We start from the raw sequence: 16,390 nt of genomic DNA, 5'->3' as shown, positions 1-16,390 counted from the left end.
CCTTGGGAGCTGAACCCAGGGTGAGGTCCTTTCCAAAGCTCAGTGAAATGGCCTTGCCTATGCCTTGAAGAAGATTTACTTCTCTTTCTGCTGGCCCTGATGCCACATCCACTGGAAAATGATGTCACCTCCTCTTTACCCCCACACAGATGTGGCCTTTCCTTGTCTCTACCCTCAGAGCTTGAACAGAAGAGCTTAGTGCAAAGGTACCCCTCACCCTTCTGGGGAGTCCCAAACCTCTAGGCCACCTGAGGTCCTTTTTGAGGAAAACTTAGCACAATCAGATGCTCAGGCCCCTGTGTCAGCTATGGTTGACCCAAAACTTGCTTACAGGAGTTTGTGGGAAGCCACCATTCTCTGTATTTATGGCATAATCCCAAATCCCAAGTGGACACAGGTACTGGCTTGGGAGAGGCAGAGTGGGGACTAATTCTGGGAAGAGGTTGTTTTTTTATCACAGATATATCAGATACCATTAGCTGTGAGCACCTGTGCCTTTGGAAAATAAACAGGCCCCCCATTCCTCTGGGGGATCCTACCAGGCCCTGGCTGCAGGATGAGGCAAGGGGCCTGCTTATTCACAAGACTAAGGCCTGGCACTGATCAGCCTACCCCTTAGACTGCTATAGACTAGGTACAGCCAGGGGAGACACCAACACCCCAGGGCAGTGCTGCCTTCCACCCTCTAGGTGGGCACTCTTTTACCTTTCCTACCATGCCCAAGGATGGAACCCTGTAAGGATGAGGATCCAGACTGACCTAGGCATGTGTGTATAAGCCAAAGCCAGAGCCAAATGGAGCCCACTGGGCAACCCCTGGGTCTTGCCAATGACTGCTCAGGAGAAGAAGCTGCCTTCCCGTCTCTGGGCCAGGCAGAGCAGTCTCTGTACCCCCAGTCTGAAGCTAAAACTGGGAATCCCGGAAATGGGGAAGGTGATGTAATCCTGCCCCTGCAGAGACCTCAGCACAGCAGCAGGATGGGTGTTTCCCATGTGGCCAGGCCTGGATACTCAACTCCATTCTTTCTGTTCTCTGAGAAAAGACAAAGTGTCTCCTGGGCAAATGCCATCTCTGGGCCCTGGAGAGGAATTAATCTGTGGCTGCAGGGAACAAGCAGAGGAAGATTTGATGCCTTCCCTCAGGGCACTGGGGCAGGTGAAGGGCACCTGGATTCCATCCCTTTTATGTATCTGTAAGATTGAGGTCCCCTTTCTACTCATCGTGCCTCCATTTCACCTTCTGCACAAAGAGAAGGGTCCCTACCCCTTCCCCATCCCATTGCTGATTCACATGCGAGTCCCCTGCTGACTCACCCCACTCCCTGCACCCCCAAGCAGCCCTCTGGATCTCCCAGACACGTGCCACCAGGCCCAACCCTGCCGAGCTGGTGCAACGTGACACGGTGAGGGGGCTGGTGACACTTGAGGAAAGAAAGAGCCCCAGAAGGGGAGGCAATGGCAGACAGGGAGGCACAGAGTGACAGACCACATTGAGGTGCATCTGGGAGGAAGCCCTTTTGCCAGCCTGGGGCCTGTTGGAGGACAGGCTCAGCAGGTGGGAGGGGAGAGGGAGTGTAAAGTGCCTGCCTGCCCCCTGCCTGCCTCAGCTTCTCCTGTCAGCCTTCAGCTCCCTAAGCGACAGCTTCTAATTCCGGCTGTTGGTGCCTCTGTGCTCTGCAGCAAAGTCTCAGCTTTTTTTTTCAGCTTTGCTGTTTCTTTTCTGTTCATAACATACTGAGCCCAGAGGGGAGTCAGAGTAGAGGTTCCAGGGCCTGAGACCTGGTACCCCCCCCCCCATCCTGCCATGGAGCTGGCTAGGTTGGCAATGCCAGCTGGGGCGAATGGAACCAGCTGCTCCTTCCAAAGGGCACCAGTACTGTGCCCTGACTCCTCTTCTTCCCTGAACTGTCTCAATTCACCACAGGGAACAGGGACATAAATGGAGTTGTCTCAGGAAGGCTCAAGGAGAAGGGAACATGACTCTTCAGGACCAAGTAGGTGCCCATTTTGGGTACCTGCTGCTCTTCTTCCCCTGGGAGTGCACAGCCTGGCATGACAAGCTGGTCTGCCACACACAGATTCTGGAGGTACTCCCTCCCTGACCCTGGAAACAGAGAAGGAAAGAAAGCAATTTTCCTCATGTTGCAGAACAGGGAAATTGAGTCATAAAAGGAAGAAAAGCTCTTCTTCTGCTGAGTACAGCGGGAGAGCACCCCTGCCTTCTTCCTGAAGGTACAGAGGCTCTACCCACTCCTGGGGGCCACCCCAGGAGGGGGCCCCAGGCCTGGGGGTGGAGCAGTGAGGGCTGCACTCTAAATAACTATGCAATTCTTTCCCTGACACTCTTTCACTTGATCTTGTGTGAAGCAGGCAGGGCTGGTATTTATCAGCTTGGTTTTGCAGATGAGAATATGCAGGCTTGGAGCCACACTGCTAGTAAATGCCTTCAAGCTGGGACTTAACCTCTGATGTCAAATACCGTGCCCTTTCTATGACATTGTGAAAGAAAATTGGCAGGCTCCTAACCAAGGGCTTAAAATATGCAAAAAGAGAAATGGGTGGCTTCACAGTGTGTGCAGGTATGTATCACATGCTCCCCATATGACGGAGGGGAGTGGAAGCCCCTACTTCATAACCTGGGTGCTGAATCCAAGATGGGAATCCTTGGAGTTGGGAGCTAGAAAGAGGTGAGAGGTCAGGGTGTGGGACCACAAGCCCACTTTGTCACATAGCATTTGTTGCTGGGAAGGAGCTATCTCATTCCCTAACTTTCCCCTGGCATCTTCTACTGCAAAGCATCTGATCATTGCCCTGCCCAGATGGAGGACACCTTCATTCTTCCTTTAATTTCCTGTCTCTTATAGGAAGGGACCGCTTAAAGCAGCCTTCAACACTGTCCCCTTACGGTGTTTTTCCTGCATCCATGCTTTTGCCTCTATAACTCCCTGTCTGGAATGTGGTCTTTATTTCTTAGCAGCCAGATTTCACACATCCTTGAAGGACCAACTTGGAAAGTCCTGTTCTCAGAAGACCCCAAAGCGCTCCCCTCAGCACAACTTCATCTTTTCCTCCAAGGACTGTCTTGGTTTTGTATTTAGCAGATGTAGTCAACCCTCAGGTCATAACCCCCATTTTTTAAGTCTCAGTCTTGTCCTCTAGATTAAAAGGGGAAATCTCCTTTATCAAGAACCCAGTTTCTGCCTCTGTATTTCCCACTGCCAGGAACCCAGGGCCTGGCTCATGAAGTCTCAGTAAATTATGTTCTTGATACCTGGCTCACTCCTTACTTTACAAATATCCACTCCAACCCTTCTCATGCCTCCCCATCTCCCAAGTTCTGAGGCTCCCTAACTCCTCCCAAACCAGATCTGTGTATCTTTTCCTTTCATTCCCCAGAAGGGGGGAAGGGATGGGCTGCTGGTGGGAAGGGGGGAAGATGCAGTGTTTTTTCCACGCATCTCACGGAAAATGGAATTTGTGCTCTTCTCCGCTCCCTATGGATCAGCTAGTAGTCACAGCCAGAGCTCTGTGGCCCGAGGAGGGTTTTTGTACTTATGAGAGAGACTGGGATCGTAGGTGGGGGTTAGTCTTGAGTAGGTCCTTTTCCTAGGTGGTGGCCAGTCCTGGAGTAGTGGAGAGCCAGGGCTGAAAAGCTGCTAACATGCCTGCAGCACGCCTGGGTGCTAAGCAGCCCGTTTGGGTGGCGGTGGGTGAGGCGTCTACGCTCCGCCTGCTACGCAGCCGCCGGGGGTGGCACGCGGGCGCGTTGTCGGAGTTGGAGACGTCTGAGATAGAGAGCGCGCTCCCCACTACCCCCCCACCGCTCCCAGTGAGCGTGTGCGGGAGGAACAATCGTGTGTGAGTGCGTGATTCGCTGCACTTCGAGTGGCAGTTCCCAGCCAGACTGCGCGCCCCCCACAACCCGCAGCACATGTGTCCTCCTCCCCCAAGTTACTCCTCATCCGTCTTTCGCCGCCACTCCCAGGTCGCATGGTCCAGTTCTGCCCTCACAAGGTCCCATTTCTCTTCACAGTGGACCACTCGGGGCAGTTCTCAGTCTTCCCAGAAGAGCCCGATATCCCGCCAGTTTCTAAGGAGCCGAGGGCCCCGACTCGAGTGGAGGCGGAGGGCGGGGAGAGAAGGCTGCGACTTTGGGATTGGCCCGGTCGGGTGCTTGTGGCCCCCGGAGAGCAGCCCTCGCCCCCGCTCTGCAACCACCGCCGCATTCCCAGGGGAGCGCGGAGGAGGAGCTGCTCCCCGACTTCTTTGCCCACGAAGGGGTGGAGGTCAGGGCGGTCTCCCCCGCCCTGTCCATCTCTGCTCTGACGGCGCAACCGGCTTCCAGGGCAGCCATTGCCATAGAGAATCTCGAGGCTATAAAGCCAGGTATCTAGGCGGGCGGCGGCTCCCGCGCCGCTGAGCCCCCCAAGTAAGGAGCTAGCACCCCGGCGTGGCCCGGCCCCCGCGAGAAGGGAGGAGGCGGAGGAACGGCGCCAGCAGCTTGAGGAGCGGCGCGCCCCGCCAGGGCTGGAGGCAGGCGTGCGCTGCGGGCGCCACCGTCTCAGCAGGGGAGCGGGGGCTGCCCGGGGTGCGGGTGAGTGGCACGACTCCAAACCATTAGGGCCTGAGGGCACTGGACACCCAGAAAGCGGGGGAGACTAAGCAGGGGGCCGAGCTTCGGCTCCCGACGTCTGCGTCGGGCCAGAAGCTGAGCCTGGAGTAGCTAACAATCAACACCTTCAGGCGGGAGACCCAGGGAAGGAGCAGCGAGACGCCAGGCGTGCGGCCGAGGAGCAGCTGGGTAGCGGGAACCTCGGGGGCTATCCGTGTGAAAGTCTCAGGACCCTCGGTCGCCGCCGCCCACACGGGAAGGGAGCCGTACTAAAGCGCGGGCGGAGGCCGGAGCCCCGCGGGGCGCGAGGACAGGGGCGCCCCCGTGCGGAGCTGCCGGGCTGCACCGGCGCGGCGGCCGGGGCCATGCTCAAACCCAAGGACCTGTGCCCCCGAGCGGGTACGCGCACCTTCCTGGAGGCCATGCAGGCGGGCAAAGTGCATTTGGCCCGCTTCGTGCTGGACGCACTGGACCGCAGCATCATCGACTGCCGTGCGGAGCAGGGCCGCACGCTGCTCATGGTGGCCGTGGGGTTGCCGGACCCCGCGCTGCGCTCGCGCTTCGTGCGATTGCTGCTTGAGCAGGGTGCAGCCGTGAACCTGCGGGACGAGCGCGGCCGCACTGCACTCAGCCTGGCGTGCGAGCGAGGCCACCTGGACGCCGTGCAGCTGCTGGTGCAGTTCAGTGGAGACCCCGAGGCGGCGGATTCGGCTGGCAACAGCCCGGTGATGTGGGCGGCGGCGTGCGGCCACGGGGCGGTGCTCGAGTTCCTGGTGCGCTCCTTCCGCCGCCTTGGCCTGCGCCTCGACCGTACCAACCGTGCGGGCCTTACAGCGCTGCAGCTGGCCGCGGCCCGTGGCCACGGGACCTGTGTGCAGGCCCTCACCGGGCCATGGGGCCGCGCCGCCGCAGCGGCGGCGGCCCGGGGTTCCAACTCTGACAGCCCGCCCGGCCGCCCGCCCCCCGCGCCCAGCCCGGAGCGTCGACGACCCAGCCCCCGCCGCCTCCCGCGGCCTCTCCTGGCTCGCTTTGCACGAGGGACGGGCGGCCATGGCCACGGTGGCGAGGCTGGCTCAGCAGGCAAGAGTTCGGGGCGGCACCGGGCTCAGGGCAGTGAGCGACCCGAGCTGGGCCGGAGCATGAGCCTGGCGCTGGGTGCGGTGACCGAGGAGGAGGCGGCCCGTCTACGGGCAGGGGCCTTGATGGCCCGACCAAACTCGCCCCAGTCTTCAGGGACTGGGCGGTGGCGCTCACACGAGGTGCTAGAAGGAGCGCCTCCATCCCTGGTGCAAGCGCCCATTGGTCTTAGCCCCCACCCAGAGGGCGGCCCTGGCTCTGGCCGCCTGGGTTTGCGCCGACGCTCCACAGCACCAGACATCCCCAGCCTAGTCGGAGAGGCGCCTGGGCCTGAGACTGGCCTGGAATTAGAGGCCAACGCTCTGCCCCTCTCGGCCCCCGGGTCGAAGCCTTGGCAGGCAGGTACGGAGGCTGTGGTGCTGCAGGCTCAGCGGTAAACTGCTCGGAGGCCTGAGCCTGCCCCCCCTACCACCACCAAGTGTCTCTGCTTTCCCTTTCTCCCTGCTCCTTCACCTCCACGGTAGTTCGACCCCCATCTCAGAACCTGTCCCCGCTGCCAAAGCAAGACCTCCACCAGAAATGAGAAGGGGACCCCCATCTTACATCTTTGTTTTTTGCTTTTGTGTGTGTGTGCTTATTGGTATTTCCTGCTTTTTCTGCCCCTGGAAGGTGAGGTGTGGAAGACTGGTTCCATAGGTTCCTACAACCTGGCTCAGTTCTGGACATGCCTAGGTTCCTGCCAGCCCCTGCCCAGTTCCCTTCTCCTTGCTGGGTTTCCCAACACCCTGGCAGGCAGAAGAATCAACCTGGAGAACAAAGGCCCAACAGCCCCCTCCCCCTAGGGATGCTGACAATAATGCCACAATCTATCAAAGTCTCTGCCCCCCAAATGTTGGGGGAGAGGACCAAGAGGGGTCCCAGAACCTTTCTGGACAGGAGAGCTGATTAGAAAAAAATCTGGCCAATTTGTTTTCTGGGCGTAGCAGAGCTCAAGACAGGAGTTTGGGCGTAGCAGAGTTCCTGGTGTGGAACACCAGTTGTCTCTCTTCAACCAGCTTCTGGGTAACTTGAGCTCCCTCTGCCTCTCAGACTCAGGATTCAACTTCACTGATAATGTGGGGTCACTTCCCCACACAACCCCTACCCAGCCTGCTCCTCAGCTCAGATGCATTTTCAATTCCATTTTTGAGGTTCAGTGCCTCACCCCTTGGGGCCCAGCCTTATTTTCATTAACTCTCAGAGGCCAGAAATGGAAAGGACTTAGCACTTCCACACCCCCACGCCTCTCTGCTCCTCCGTCCCGCACGTGGGTGCTCCCGTGGGGTGGAACGGTTGCGAAGGCTTTGCTTAATTGTGCTTCTTTCAATTCTCAAAGAACTTGTATTTGGAATCTTTGTATATGAAGCAGAAAGCAGCGGGTCTGATCTGAGTCTTAAGAACCTGACAATATCTCTTTAAATAGAAACTCCACGAGGGGGATAATTGACTGAAATGTTTGCGACGTTAAAAGGCGGCGTGCAGGAGTCAGGAGCCCACACGAGCTGCAGGTCCGGGTTTAAATTACATCAAACTCCAGTGAGAACTGGAAGGGGCCTGTTAAACGCTCCTGCTTCTCGCTAGGCCAATAATGAAGGGCAGGACAGATGATGGCTGCTAGAGGTCCAGACCCAGGACTCCTGTTTTTCCCTCATAGTGTGGGATGCAGGCTGGGCCCTGTATTATTACCGGCCAGTTAAGTGAGTCAGAGGCCCTCGTGGAGAGGTGGTTAAAGGCCCTGTACCGGCCTGGTCCTTTGTCCCCTCCCCGGCCCGCCCACTCTTTGTACCGCCTAGCGAGGGGGCGGGGTTAAAGGTAGGGAGTCTGGCGGATCGCGTGTGCGCCAGCACTGGCAGCACGCCCAGCCCACGGGGTGGCGCAGATGCCACTTTTTTTTTTGACAATCTCACTTCGTTGCCCTCAGTAGAGTGCCGTAGCGTTACGTTATAGCTCACAGCAACCTCCAACTCTGGGGGTCAAGCGATTCTCTTGCCTCAGCATCCCGACTACAGGCGCCCGCCACAATGCCACGCTATTATAGATATACATATTATTTTTTTATTTTGTTTTGGGTTTGGTTTTGGTTTTTTGCAGTTGTTGGCTGGGGGCTGGGTTTGAACCCGCCACCTCCGGCATACGGGGCCGGCGCCCTACTCCTTCGAGCCACAGGTGCCACCCCAACGCCAGGCTATAATTTAGAGGGGTCTCGCTCTTGCTCAGGCTTGCCTAGAATCCATGAGCTCAGGCAATCCATCCGCTTCGGCCTCCCAGAGTGCTAGGATTACAGGCGTGACCTACCGCGCCCAGCTGTGCGACTCTTAATGAACCGTGAGGGTTGAGCCTGCAGCCCCTCATTTGCCTGAAGTGGCGTCTTTTCAAGACGTGAGTCTGTTCGTCTTTGTAGGACGGAAGGTTTCTTACTACAGTAACTCCGAGAGAACTGCCCAGAGCGAGAATGACTGTGCTGAGAAATTGGGCTTAGGGGAGAGGCGAGAGGTTCGGAGTGGGCCATGTGTATGGGCCAGACACCTCCCCAGTCCTTTCACCGCCCCACCCACCACTTTAGGTCGCCCGGCGGGCCACAGGAGGTGATCTCTGGTGCCCCCTGGCGGCAGCGCTGCGCTCTCCCCGCTGCGCCCTGGCTCCGAGCTCAGACTTGTAGTTTTATCTGGGATCACCGCTGTGTACTTCTCCCTCTGTGTGCATTAACCTATGGAATCATTTTCCTCTTGTAGAATATTAAATCCAGATACTTGAAATCATTTCACAGCAATCAAGTGAAGTACAATGAACAAAAACTCGCTTTGAGAGTAGCAGGAGCCCAGAACCTTCTTCACTAAGGACCCCAAGTATATCTCCCAAGTTAAAGCTCCTCAACCTCAGAGACACTGTTCTCTTCCAAAAAACTGGAGCGTACAGCCCTTCCCTTATGCCTCCTGAACCTTGGGACCTGCCAATTAGCAGTTTTCTTATGATGCCATTTGCTTCTTTTCTGACATGTTCTGCCCTCCCCCTCCCATCTTTTCCCCAAACACCTGCCTCTCCTCAGTTCCCCTGTCTGGGTGGTGGTTACACAATACCAGAGGGCCTGAAAAGTGTGGGGAGAGGGTCGGGGAGGGGGGCGATCATTGGACGTCCCCAGTGCAAACTGCTTCTTACTGATCTTTGCTTGCTCATTTCCTCCCCTCTCAACTATGTTCAATTTTAATGAAGTTTTTAATGGTGTAGGCAATTAAGAATTTTGGCTTAAACACAGTATGAGGTCTGGGTTGCACACTGTATCCGAGGCTGTAATATTTCCTGCGTCTCTGACACATTGGCTTTGTGGTTGAGACTCACCTTGGGTTCTCTTTATTGGGTAAAGGAGGGCTTATCTCTGTGGAGTTACCCCAAGTTTGGGGATAGAAAGTCATGTTTCTGAAAAACCGTGGCAGATTGCTCCTGTTTGAACTGAACTGTGTGTCTTACTGCCTTGCTGTCCTCACAGACTCCTTACCAGGCCCAGCTCCGTGCAGAACTTCCATGTTTCACCACATTTCACTCCCCTGAACTTCCTCTCTTTGTCAGTGCTGGGGTGTTGAGGCTGGGGCTCTCTAGCTCTCTCCACCTTAGAAGAGACTTTTCCACATACTTTGCTTTCCTAATTCTTGTTGCTTTCATCATTGTGAAGAGTCGCCCAGGCCACTGGATCTCAGTACTGATCAGTGTGTGAGGCTGAAGGACGTACACATGCCCTTTCAGAGCGAGACTGTGTGGTGGGAGGACTGTTAGCACTCAGAAGAATAGTTAATAAATCCAGTATTATTCCATTGCGAGAACTGGCTTCTCTTTGCCTTACCAACCACTCCTGACTCTTAGCTCCTTTTGAGTGACGGAAGGATACATTTGCTGCCTGTGGAGGCTCCTGCTTTAGTGAGCCTCTGGCTCTACAGGTCCTGCTAAGGCTGGCTCCCTAGGGAAGGTAAGTTGCAGATGCTGCTTCCAACTGAGCTGGGAGGGGGCTGGGGCAATAGGACCAGGGCACCTGCCTGGGTGCCAATGCTGGGGAAGTGGGAGGTCTGCATGGCTCCTTGCTCTGAGCTAAGAGGTTTCAGTGAACCCTGGGCTGGGTAGATCTCAGGAAGGAAGCACCAGAATCAGAGTTGGAACTAGAAATTGAAAGCTAATTTTGTCATCCTCCTCACCCCCAGGAGCCGAACCCAGGCTTCTCGATTTCCAGGTACTGCTCTGCTCTTCCTCAACTCCACACCATTTCCCTCATTTCTGGGAAATGAAGCTTCCCACTAGAAGCAGTTTCAGACCACTTCCTATGGAAGCTTGAAGTCCCAGGAGTGAGAAGCAAAAGGGGAAGAGAAAAGCCATTGCAGAAAGTGGTCTTCAACAGCTGTGGCCATCCCTGTTACACACAGCACTTCTGCCCTGGGAAGGAGCTCTAGTTCTTACTCCTTCAGTCCCAAGGGCCTTTCACTTCCTGTTTTCCTCTTTCTTTGCCCTCATTTTGAGCCAACACACCACCAGGGTGGTTGGGTGTGCTGGGGACTAGAGCTGAGGAGCTCACAGGGGAGAGGAGGAAGGGCCACCCCAGAGACCACTGCAGGCATCCAGCTCGGAGGCCTGGCTCTCTTCCCAGAGATGACAGGAAGCCCAGAGGTTCTGAACACTCAGTTTAATTTAAAACAGGCACAAGTGCAAACAATTCACAAAAATTTCTAGGGAAGATGGTTTTGTTTTTAAAACACTGACCCTTAAAAAAAGTCCTTGCAATTTCTTTGCCCCAAAGCAGGCCACTAAGGAGCAGAGAAAATCTAAAAAATATTGTCTAGATCGGGTCCAGACACCTGAAGTTCTTCCCTGGAATTCCCTGTCTCACAGCAGCCCTGAAGGTGGGGAGAAAGGGGACCAAGGAGACAGGTGCAGCTATCTCCTAGCTGCGGGAGGCAGCTAGGGGCAGATGGTTCACACAAATGGGGTGCCCGTTTCCTTGACGTGATGGAACCCTGGGAGATGGTTCACCTTCTCCCCCAAATAGGGTTTTGAAGAGGAAAACAGTCCCTGATGACCTGGTTGTAGATAAAGTTTAAAGGTAAAACAAAGTGTATTCCTGTCTCTGGCCCTCATGTTCCATAGCACAGGAAAAACTCAGAAACCTTCTACACCCCCAGGATGTTAGGTTTAACTCAGACCTCTTTACTGGTCAGGTAGAAACATGGGACTTGAGAAGTGGGAAGCCAGGCCACAAAAGCCTGTCCCTTTAGGTCAGAACTTAGGGAGACAGGGTAGGTGGCAGCCTTCTTTAAGCTGGCTATGGGTGACCTGAAGGGACACGGACTATTACACACACACACACATACACACACACTCTCTCTCTCTCTCTCTCACACACACACATATTACCCCCCACACCCACACACAATGTTTTCTCCGTCCTGTAAAAAGAGACCATTTTACGACCAACCCCATTCTTTCTCTTTCGTTTATGCCTCCCACCCTCCCATGGCCTGTGAGCTGGCCATTCTCTGTTCTGAACAGGCCATGTGGGGAGAGGCAGTGCAGGTGGTCAGAAGCAGTGCAATGGGGATTGTGCCTTCAGGAGGTCAGACACAGGGAGGAAAAGGGAGTCAGGCAATAAAAATCTTCCCTGTATCCCTCTTGAGATCCCAAGGTTTGAAGCAGGAGCTGAGAACAGCAAGTATTCATGTGAAGACAGTCTGTCCTCTATGGTGGCCTGGGATGCTACTTTTAAAAACCACAGCAACTTTTACTGCTGTGTTGGCCCCAGTGGCCAGGAGTGCCAGTCTCTGCGTTTCTTAGAAATATCCCTGTGCAAATAACAAGGGGTCATTCTGTAGTAGGGGTCTCCATCATCCCAAAGGCAACTGGGGACTCTGGGGGAGGAAGAGGGACTGAGGGGGCAGGTCCGGCCTGGCCCAGTGGGCTGAGGGGCAGGAGGGTGGGGTGGGACTTCACATTCAATCTTTGGAGAGAATACTGAGAGAATGAGGCAGGTAGGCCCTGCCGGCAGGCTGGCTGCCCAGTGTCCCCTGCCTATGGGCATAGGTGGCAGGTGCACTTGGGATGGGCTCAGCAGGTAGAGGTCTGCTTGCGGTAGAGCTGGATCAGGGGCACCAGGCACTCGGGCAGCCCTGTCTGCAGCAGGAAAGGGTGGTCCAGGAGCTCCTGAGCTGTGGCTCTCTCTTGGGGGTCCCGCATCAGCATCCGTTCCAGGAAGTCTCGCAGCACTGGGGAGACCTGTAGAGGCAGGGCAGCAAGAGGAAGCCATGGTTTGCTGTCACTTTGGTGTGACCTGAATGCCTGGCCCTCCCATTGTTTGAACATCTTAAATTTTCTGATTTCTTGTTGGTGCCCTTTACCCCCCAATTCTCAAGGCTGTCAAGCATTCAGGCACTTCAGGTGTGTGTGAGGGGCATGGAACTGATGTTGAGATGTCTAGCTTGGGACTATTCATGGTCTGAGGCAAGTAACAGCTCTAGGCCTCTGTTTTCTCATCTGAAAAATGGGCTAGTGATAAAGCATGCTTGCCCTGTCTGTCACATAAGGCTTTAAAGTGGAGAGTTCTAAAAAGGTCAGAGAAAAGGAAATGCTTGAAAAATTAGAAAAAGAACAAGGTGGGGCTGGGCATGGTAGCTCACACCTGTAATCCTCGCACTCAGGGAGGCTGAGGTCAGGAATTTGAGATCAGCCTGAGCAAAAGCCAGACCCTTTCTCTGCTAAAAATAGAAAAAATTAGCTGGGTGGGGCAGGAGGATCACTTGAGCCCAGGAGTCTGAGAACAGAGTTAGCTAAGATGATGCCACTGTACTCTGGATAGGGTGTTAGGGTAAAAGTCAAAGAAAAAAGAAAAGGAAAGAAAGAAAAAAGAGAACAAGGAACCTGAAAAGGAAGATTTCTTTATACCTCTGAGCTTTACAGTCTTAGGCAAGGCTTAAGCCATTATTTTAGAATGAGGCTGTCTTGGGCAGGAGGCTCCATCTTCTGGGAATTAGCCAATTTGAGATATCCACTATCTTTTAATCTTGAGGTTAGGAGTGCAGGCTCCAAGGACTAATCGTTTTATAAAATGTTTCTTATGCCCCGCCCCCTCTCCGAACCCTGTGTTTCAGCCACAGAACTCTCGCTATTTAGACTGGGCTTCAACCCTCTGGGACATTTCTTGCTCTGGCCACCAGATGGCAGTGCCACTTAGCAGCCCGGTGCTGACCTGCCAGCAGGGGGTGTCCACAGGTAAGGGCTGTGAGTTTGCGGTGGATTGGGCAGAAGAGGGTTGGATGTCTGCAATATACATGTATATACTGGTTTTAAGGAGGAAGCTGAGGCTCAGCTGAGGTCAGGATGTGCAGTGATGGGGGACAAGCGGATTTGCTGTGTGTGGATCTCCTGACATATGGGGTAGAGGGGTTTACGCTCAATTAAACTTCTCTGGATTCCTCCCCAGCCAGCAGGGATTGTGCTTTTCGTGCTCATGGATATTTCTGGGCACTGTCAAGTGCCTGCTCAGGAGCGACTTTACTGCTGTGGCTGCGAGGGGAGGAGGGGGACATGGGAACTTGTTGGCATGAACATGGGAGTCTGTGCATGGATGTTGCTCCACACTCAGGCTTAGGTTTTATGTGCAGAAAGAGGAGCATTTTCTGAGAGCCCAGACCCTCCAGCTTCTGTAAAAGGAGGAGGCTGGGGCTTGCTGGGCACTTAGGCCTTGGTCCTCTTGCCTCAGAAGGATTGGAGGTCTGTGGAGTCACCCTTTGTGTACCAACTGACCTTGTGAGAGTTTTTCAGCTTGGGTGGGGGGTTGTCCCGGAGCCTCTTCATGGCTTGCACTGGGGAGTCACTGAAGTAGGGTGGCTCCCCATCCACCATCTCAATCACCATGATGCCCAGAGACCAGATGTCCACCTGCAGAAGGAGACTGTCCTTGACCCCAATGTCAGAGTCTGGCCCCTTGATAGCAGCTGGAGGGTAGGGGAGCTTGAGAGGTAGGGAAGCAGCTGGTTCCAGCTATTTTTGGTGAGCATGTCTCCTTCCTCCATTGGTCACCTACCCTGTGACCAGGAGTGACCACTGCCTATGGGGACACAGCTGTCAGCCTCTTTCTGAGAAAGACCATCTTATACAGGTAGCCTGGCCATACCCTACTATGCCCTTGAACTGGGCAACACTTGAAGGACCCGTTACTAGCAGCAAAATCACGGATGGGAGCAGTCCCATCAAAAAGCAGGGGAAAGGAATTGACTAAATGGGACTCTGAGAACTGGGGTCATGTTTGGGGAGGGCTTGGGAGAGGACCACAAACAGAAGAGCTGTGTGGCTCAAGCCTCTTTTGGGAGGCCTGGGGAATGAAAGGAACAGTTACCTCAGTGGCATACAAAGACCTGGAGATCACTTCAGGAGCCATCCAGTAAGGAGTCCCCACCAGAGACTTCCTCTTAGGGACATCTTTGCTGATCTGAGCACAGAATCCAAAGTCTGAGAGCTTCACCTGGGGCCAAAAAGGAAGTGAGTAGTGGAGGAGGAAAGGAGGAGGAGGGGTGCTGGGAGCAGAGAAGTGAGGGCATGGCTGTGCCAGGGAGGGGGAGCGGCCTACCCTGCCATCGAGGGTCAACAGAATGGAGTCACTCTTGATGTCTCGGTGGATGACACCCTGGGCATGCAGGTAAGCCAGGGCCTGCAGCACGGCCTCGCACACAGTGGCAATCTGCTCTTCATTCAGCCTGGACAGGGAAGGCAGGGCATCCCAAAGGAAGACAAATGTTGGCTTTGGCAGGACTGCATGGTCACTGGGCTGGACAGAGTATTGAATCCCTGATACTGGGCCCCATGGCTCCCAGGCAGTCTGTGTGGCAGCCCAATCAGGCCATAGCCCTGGAGAAAGCTGGGGCCTGTGCCCCACCCTTCTCTTCCCCATTCCCAAGACCACTGATTCTGTTACCCCAATCAGGCAAGGGGTCCAGGATGACCTGACAGTGCTGTCCAGCTACCTTGCCGGGATGATAGTGGAGACAACCCACACTCATGGCCCAACTTTCCCAGCTGCCCACCTGACTTGGGAGATGATGTCGGTGAGGGCCCCGCCCTGCAGGAACTCCATAAGCACCCACAGCTCCTCGCCCACCAGGTAGCTCTTGTACATCTCCACCACGTTGACGTGCTGGTAGTCCCGCATGATTACCACCTGGGGGAAGTGAGGGGCCTGAGCGCTGGGCATGGTGCCCACGGGGCTTGGCCACCTGCTGCCCCTGCTCACAGATGCCCAGCCTGGGTGTGTGCTCACTGCCCATCCCAAACGCTCCCACCCATGTCCACCTTGTCTTCCCACCTCATTAAAGAGCAGCTCCCTGCGCTGCTGCTTCCTGAGGTCCATCATCTTGACAGCCACCTGGCGGCCCGAGTGCTTCTCCCGGGCCAGGCAGACGATGCCTGTGGAACCTTCGCCAATCTTCACGTAGCTGTCTAGCAGCAGCCTGGGGTCACCCTGGTCCACCACCATCCTGAGTGCAGCCTTGAACTGCTCATGCGTCACAACACCCGTGTCCTCACTAGCCAGAGCACCCTTGGTCACCATTGGGTCCTGGGGCAGGTACAGGTTGCTGGTGCTGATCTGGGCATGCCGGGTGCGGGGGGAGCCCGCGGGGGAGGACCGGCCTGGAAGCGGGCCAGCAGCAGGGCCTGTGCGAAGGGACTTCTGGGGGCTGCTGCTGGTATCCGAGGTGGTTAGAGGGCTGAAGGTCCCCACTGGCTGGTCCGAGGGCAAAGACTGAGCCTTGGCCACTAGGCTTGGCGGGGAATCTTTCTGTGGCGGTCGGAAACAGGAGTTGGGCTACAGGGACAGAGAAGGAAACAAGAAGGGGCATGAGCTGTGTGGGAGCATTTAGAACAAGAGTCCCAGAGGCCAGGGGTTACCACTGTGACCCCTAGAAACTGGCTGTGTCAGGCAGGGCATCAGACCGAATTGGGGAGGTGCCGTGAGCAAAGATCTTTAAACAGAGCTGAGGCTCATTGCAATCCTATGGTAAGTCTGCCCTACCACTCCAAAGGGAGCAGGCTCTTTACATCTGCTCTTCTGCACCCAGGAGGACAAAGACAGCTGGGTCCCTGTGGGGTCCTGTGTTGGGTATTTCTTCCTGGATAGCTGACAGCTAGACCCCAGGAGGCCTCTATGAGGCAATCTTCCTCCTGTGCTGAGGGGACACTCAGAGAATGTGGGTCAGAGGTGTTCTTCTCTCCTGGGCTCCCAATTTCTGGGCCCATGGGGGGAAGAGGCCCCAGGGAGTAGGGTGGTGGCCGCGAGCAGCTGTAACTCAGATTTCAGGACAAGGGCAGGAAAACATCAGCTGAGGGCTGATAGGGAGTCTGCCTATCTCTACTAGAGCTTATGTATCCAATGGAGGACTACAGAGCTGTGTGACCATCCTCAGGTGTTCCCCTTGGGCTGGGATCTGTACCAGAGTGATCTGGAAGCAGGTGCGGAGGTCTAGCCAAGCCCAAGTCTTGAGGCCAGGGATAGGGAGATATCTTAATGACTCCCCAAAGTGGCCTTCCACTTCCTCCCAAGCATGAAACTTCTGGCTTAGGACACCCCTCTTCCACCCCACTCCCCCTCAGCAAAGGAGAGAGGCAAGAGGCCTATCTTCATGGCCTCTGTGAGGGAAGG

At 55.4% G+C, this 16,390-nt stretch overlaps 2 protein-coding genes across 4 annotated transcripts in view; one reads left to right on the top strand and one right to left on the bottom strand.

The window, feature by feature from the left end:
* Window positions 1–4,976: 4,976 nt before the first annotated feature.
* On the top strand, window positions 4,977–6,125 carry ANKRD63 (ankyrin repeat domain 63). The gene has a single exon (XM_003791714.1). It carries the CDS (start codon window positions 4,977–4,979, stop codon window positions 6,123–6,125), a length of 1,149 nt encoding a protein of 382 aa, XP_003791762.1.
* A 5,363-nt stretch (window positions 6,126–11,488) lies between these two features.
* The window catches only part of LOC100951458 (serine/threonine-protein kinase PAK 6), a 62,050-nt gene continuing 57,148 nt past the window's right edge, over window positions 11,489–16,390 (bottom strand). Inside the window, exons 6-11 of one of the 3 annotated variants that reach the window (XM_003791708.2) lie at window positions 15,056–15,556; window positions 14,778–14,911; window positions 14,324–14,450; window positions 14,093–14,218; window positions 13,501–13,635; window positions 11,489–11,973 (exon numbers count right to left, since the gene is read on the bottom strand). In XM_003791708.2, coding sequence (XP_003791756.1) covers window positions 11,806–11,973; window positions 13,501–13,635; window positions 14,093–14,218; window positions 14,324–14,450; window positions 14,778–14,911; window positions 15,056–15,556 — 1,191 coding nt within the window. In that variant the 3' untranslated portion in view covers window positions 11,489–11,805. The remainder of the gene's footprint in view (window positions 11,974–13,500; window positions 13,636–14,092; window positions 14,219–14,323; window positions 14,451–14,777; window positions 14,912–15,055; window positions 15,557–16,390) is intronic. The other 2 variants (XM_003791709.3, XM_012806352.1) reach the window with 2 other exon arrangements.

The sequence above is a fragment of the Otolemur garnettii genome, unplaced genomic scaffold, assembly GCF_000181295.1.
Source record: "Otolemur garnettii isolate 467f Iridium unplaced genomic scaffold, OtoGar3 scaffold00050, whole genome shotgun sequence".
Classification (NCBI taxonomy): Eukaryota; Metazoa; Chordata; class Mammalia; order Primates; family Galagidae; genus Otolemur; species Otolemur garnettii.
Note: the sequence above shows the minus strand (reverse complement) of the source record. Positions and strands in the feature narration are given on the sequence as shown.

What these genes read in the sequence shown, in the direction of transcription:
- ANKRD63 (XM_003791714.1), top strand. Translation starts at nt 4,977, where the DNA reads ATGCTCAAACCCAAGGACCTGTGCCCCCGAGCGGGTACGCGCACCTTC.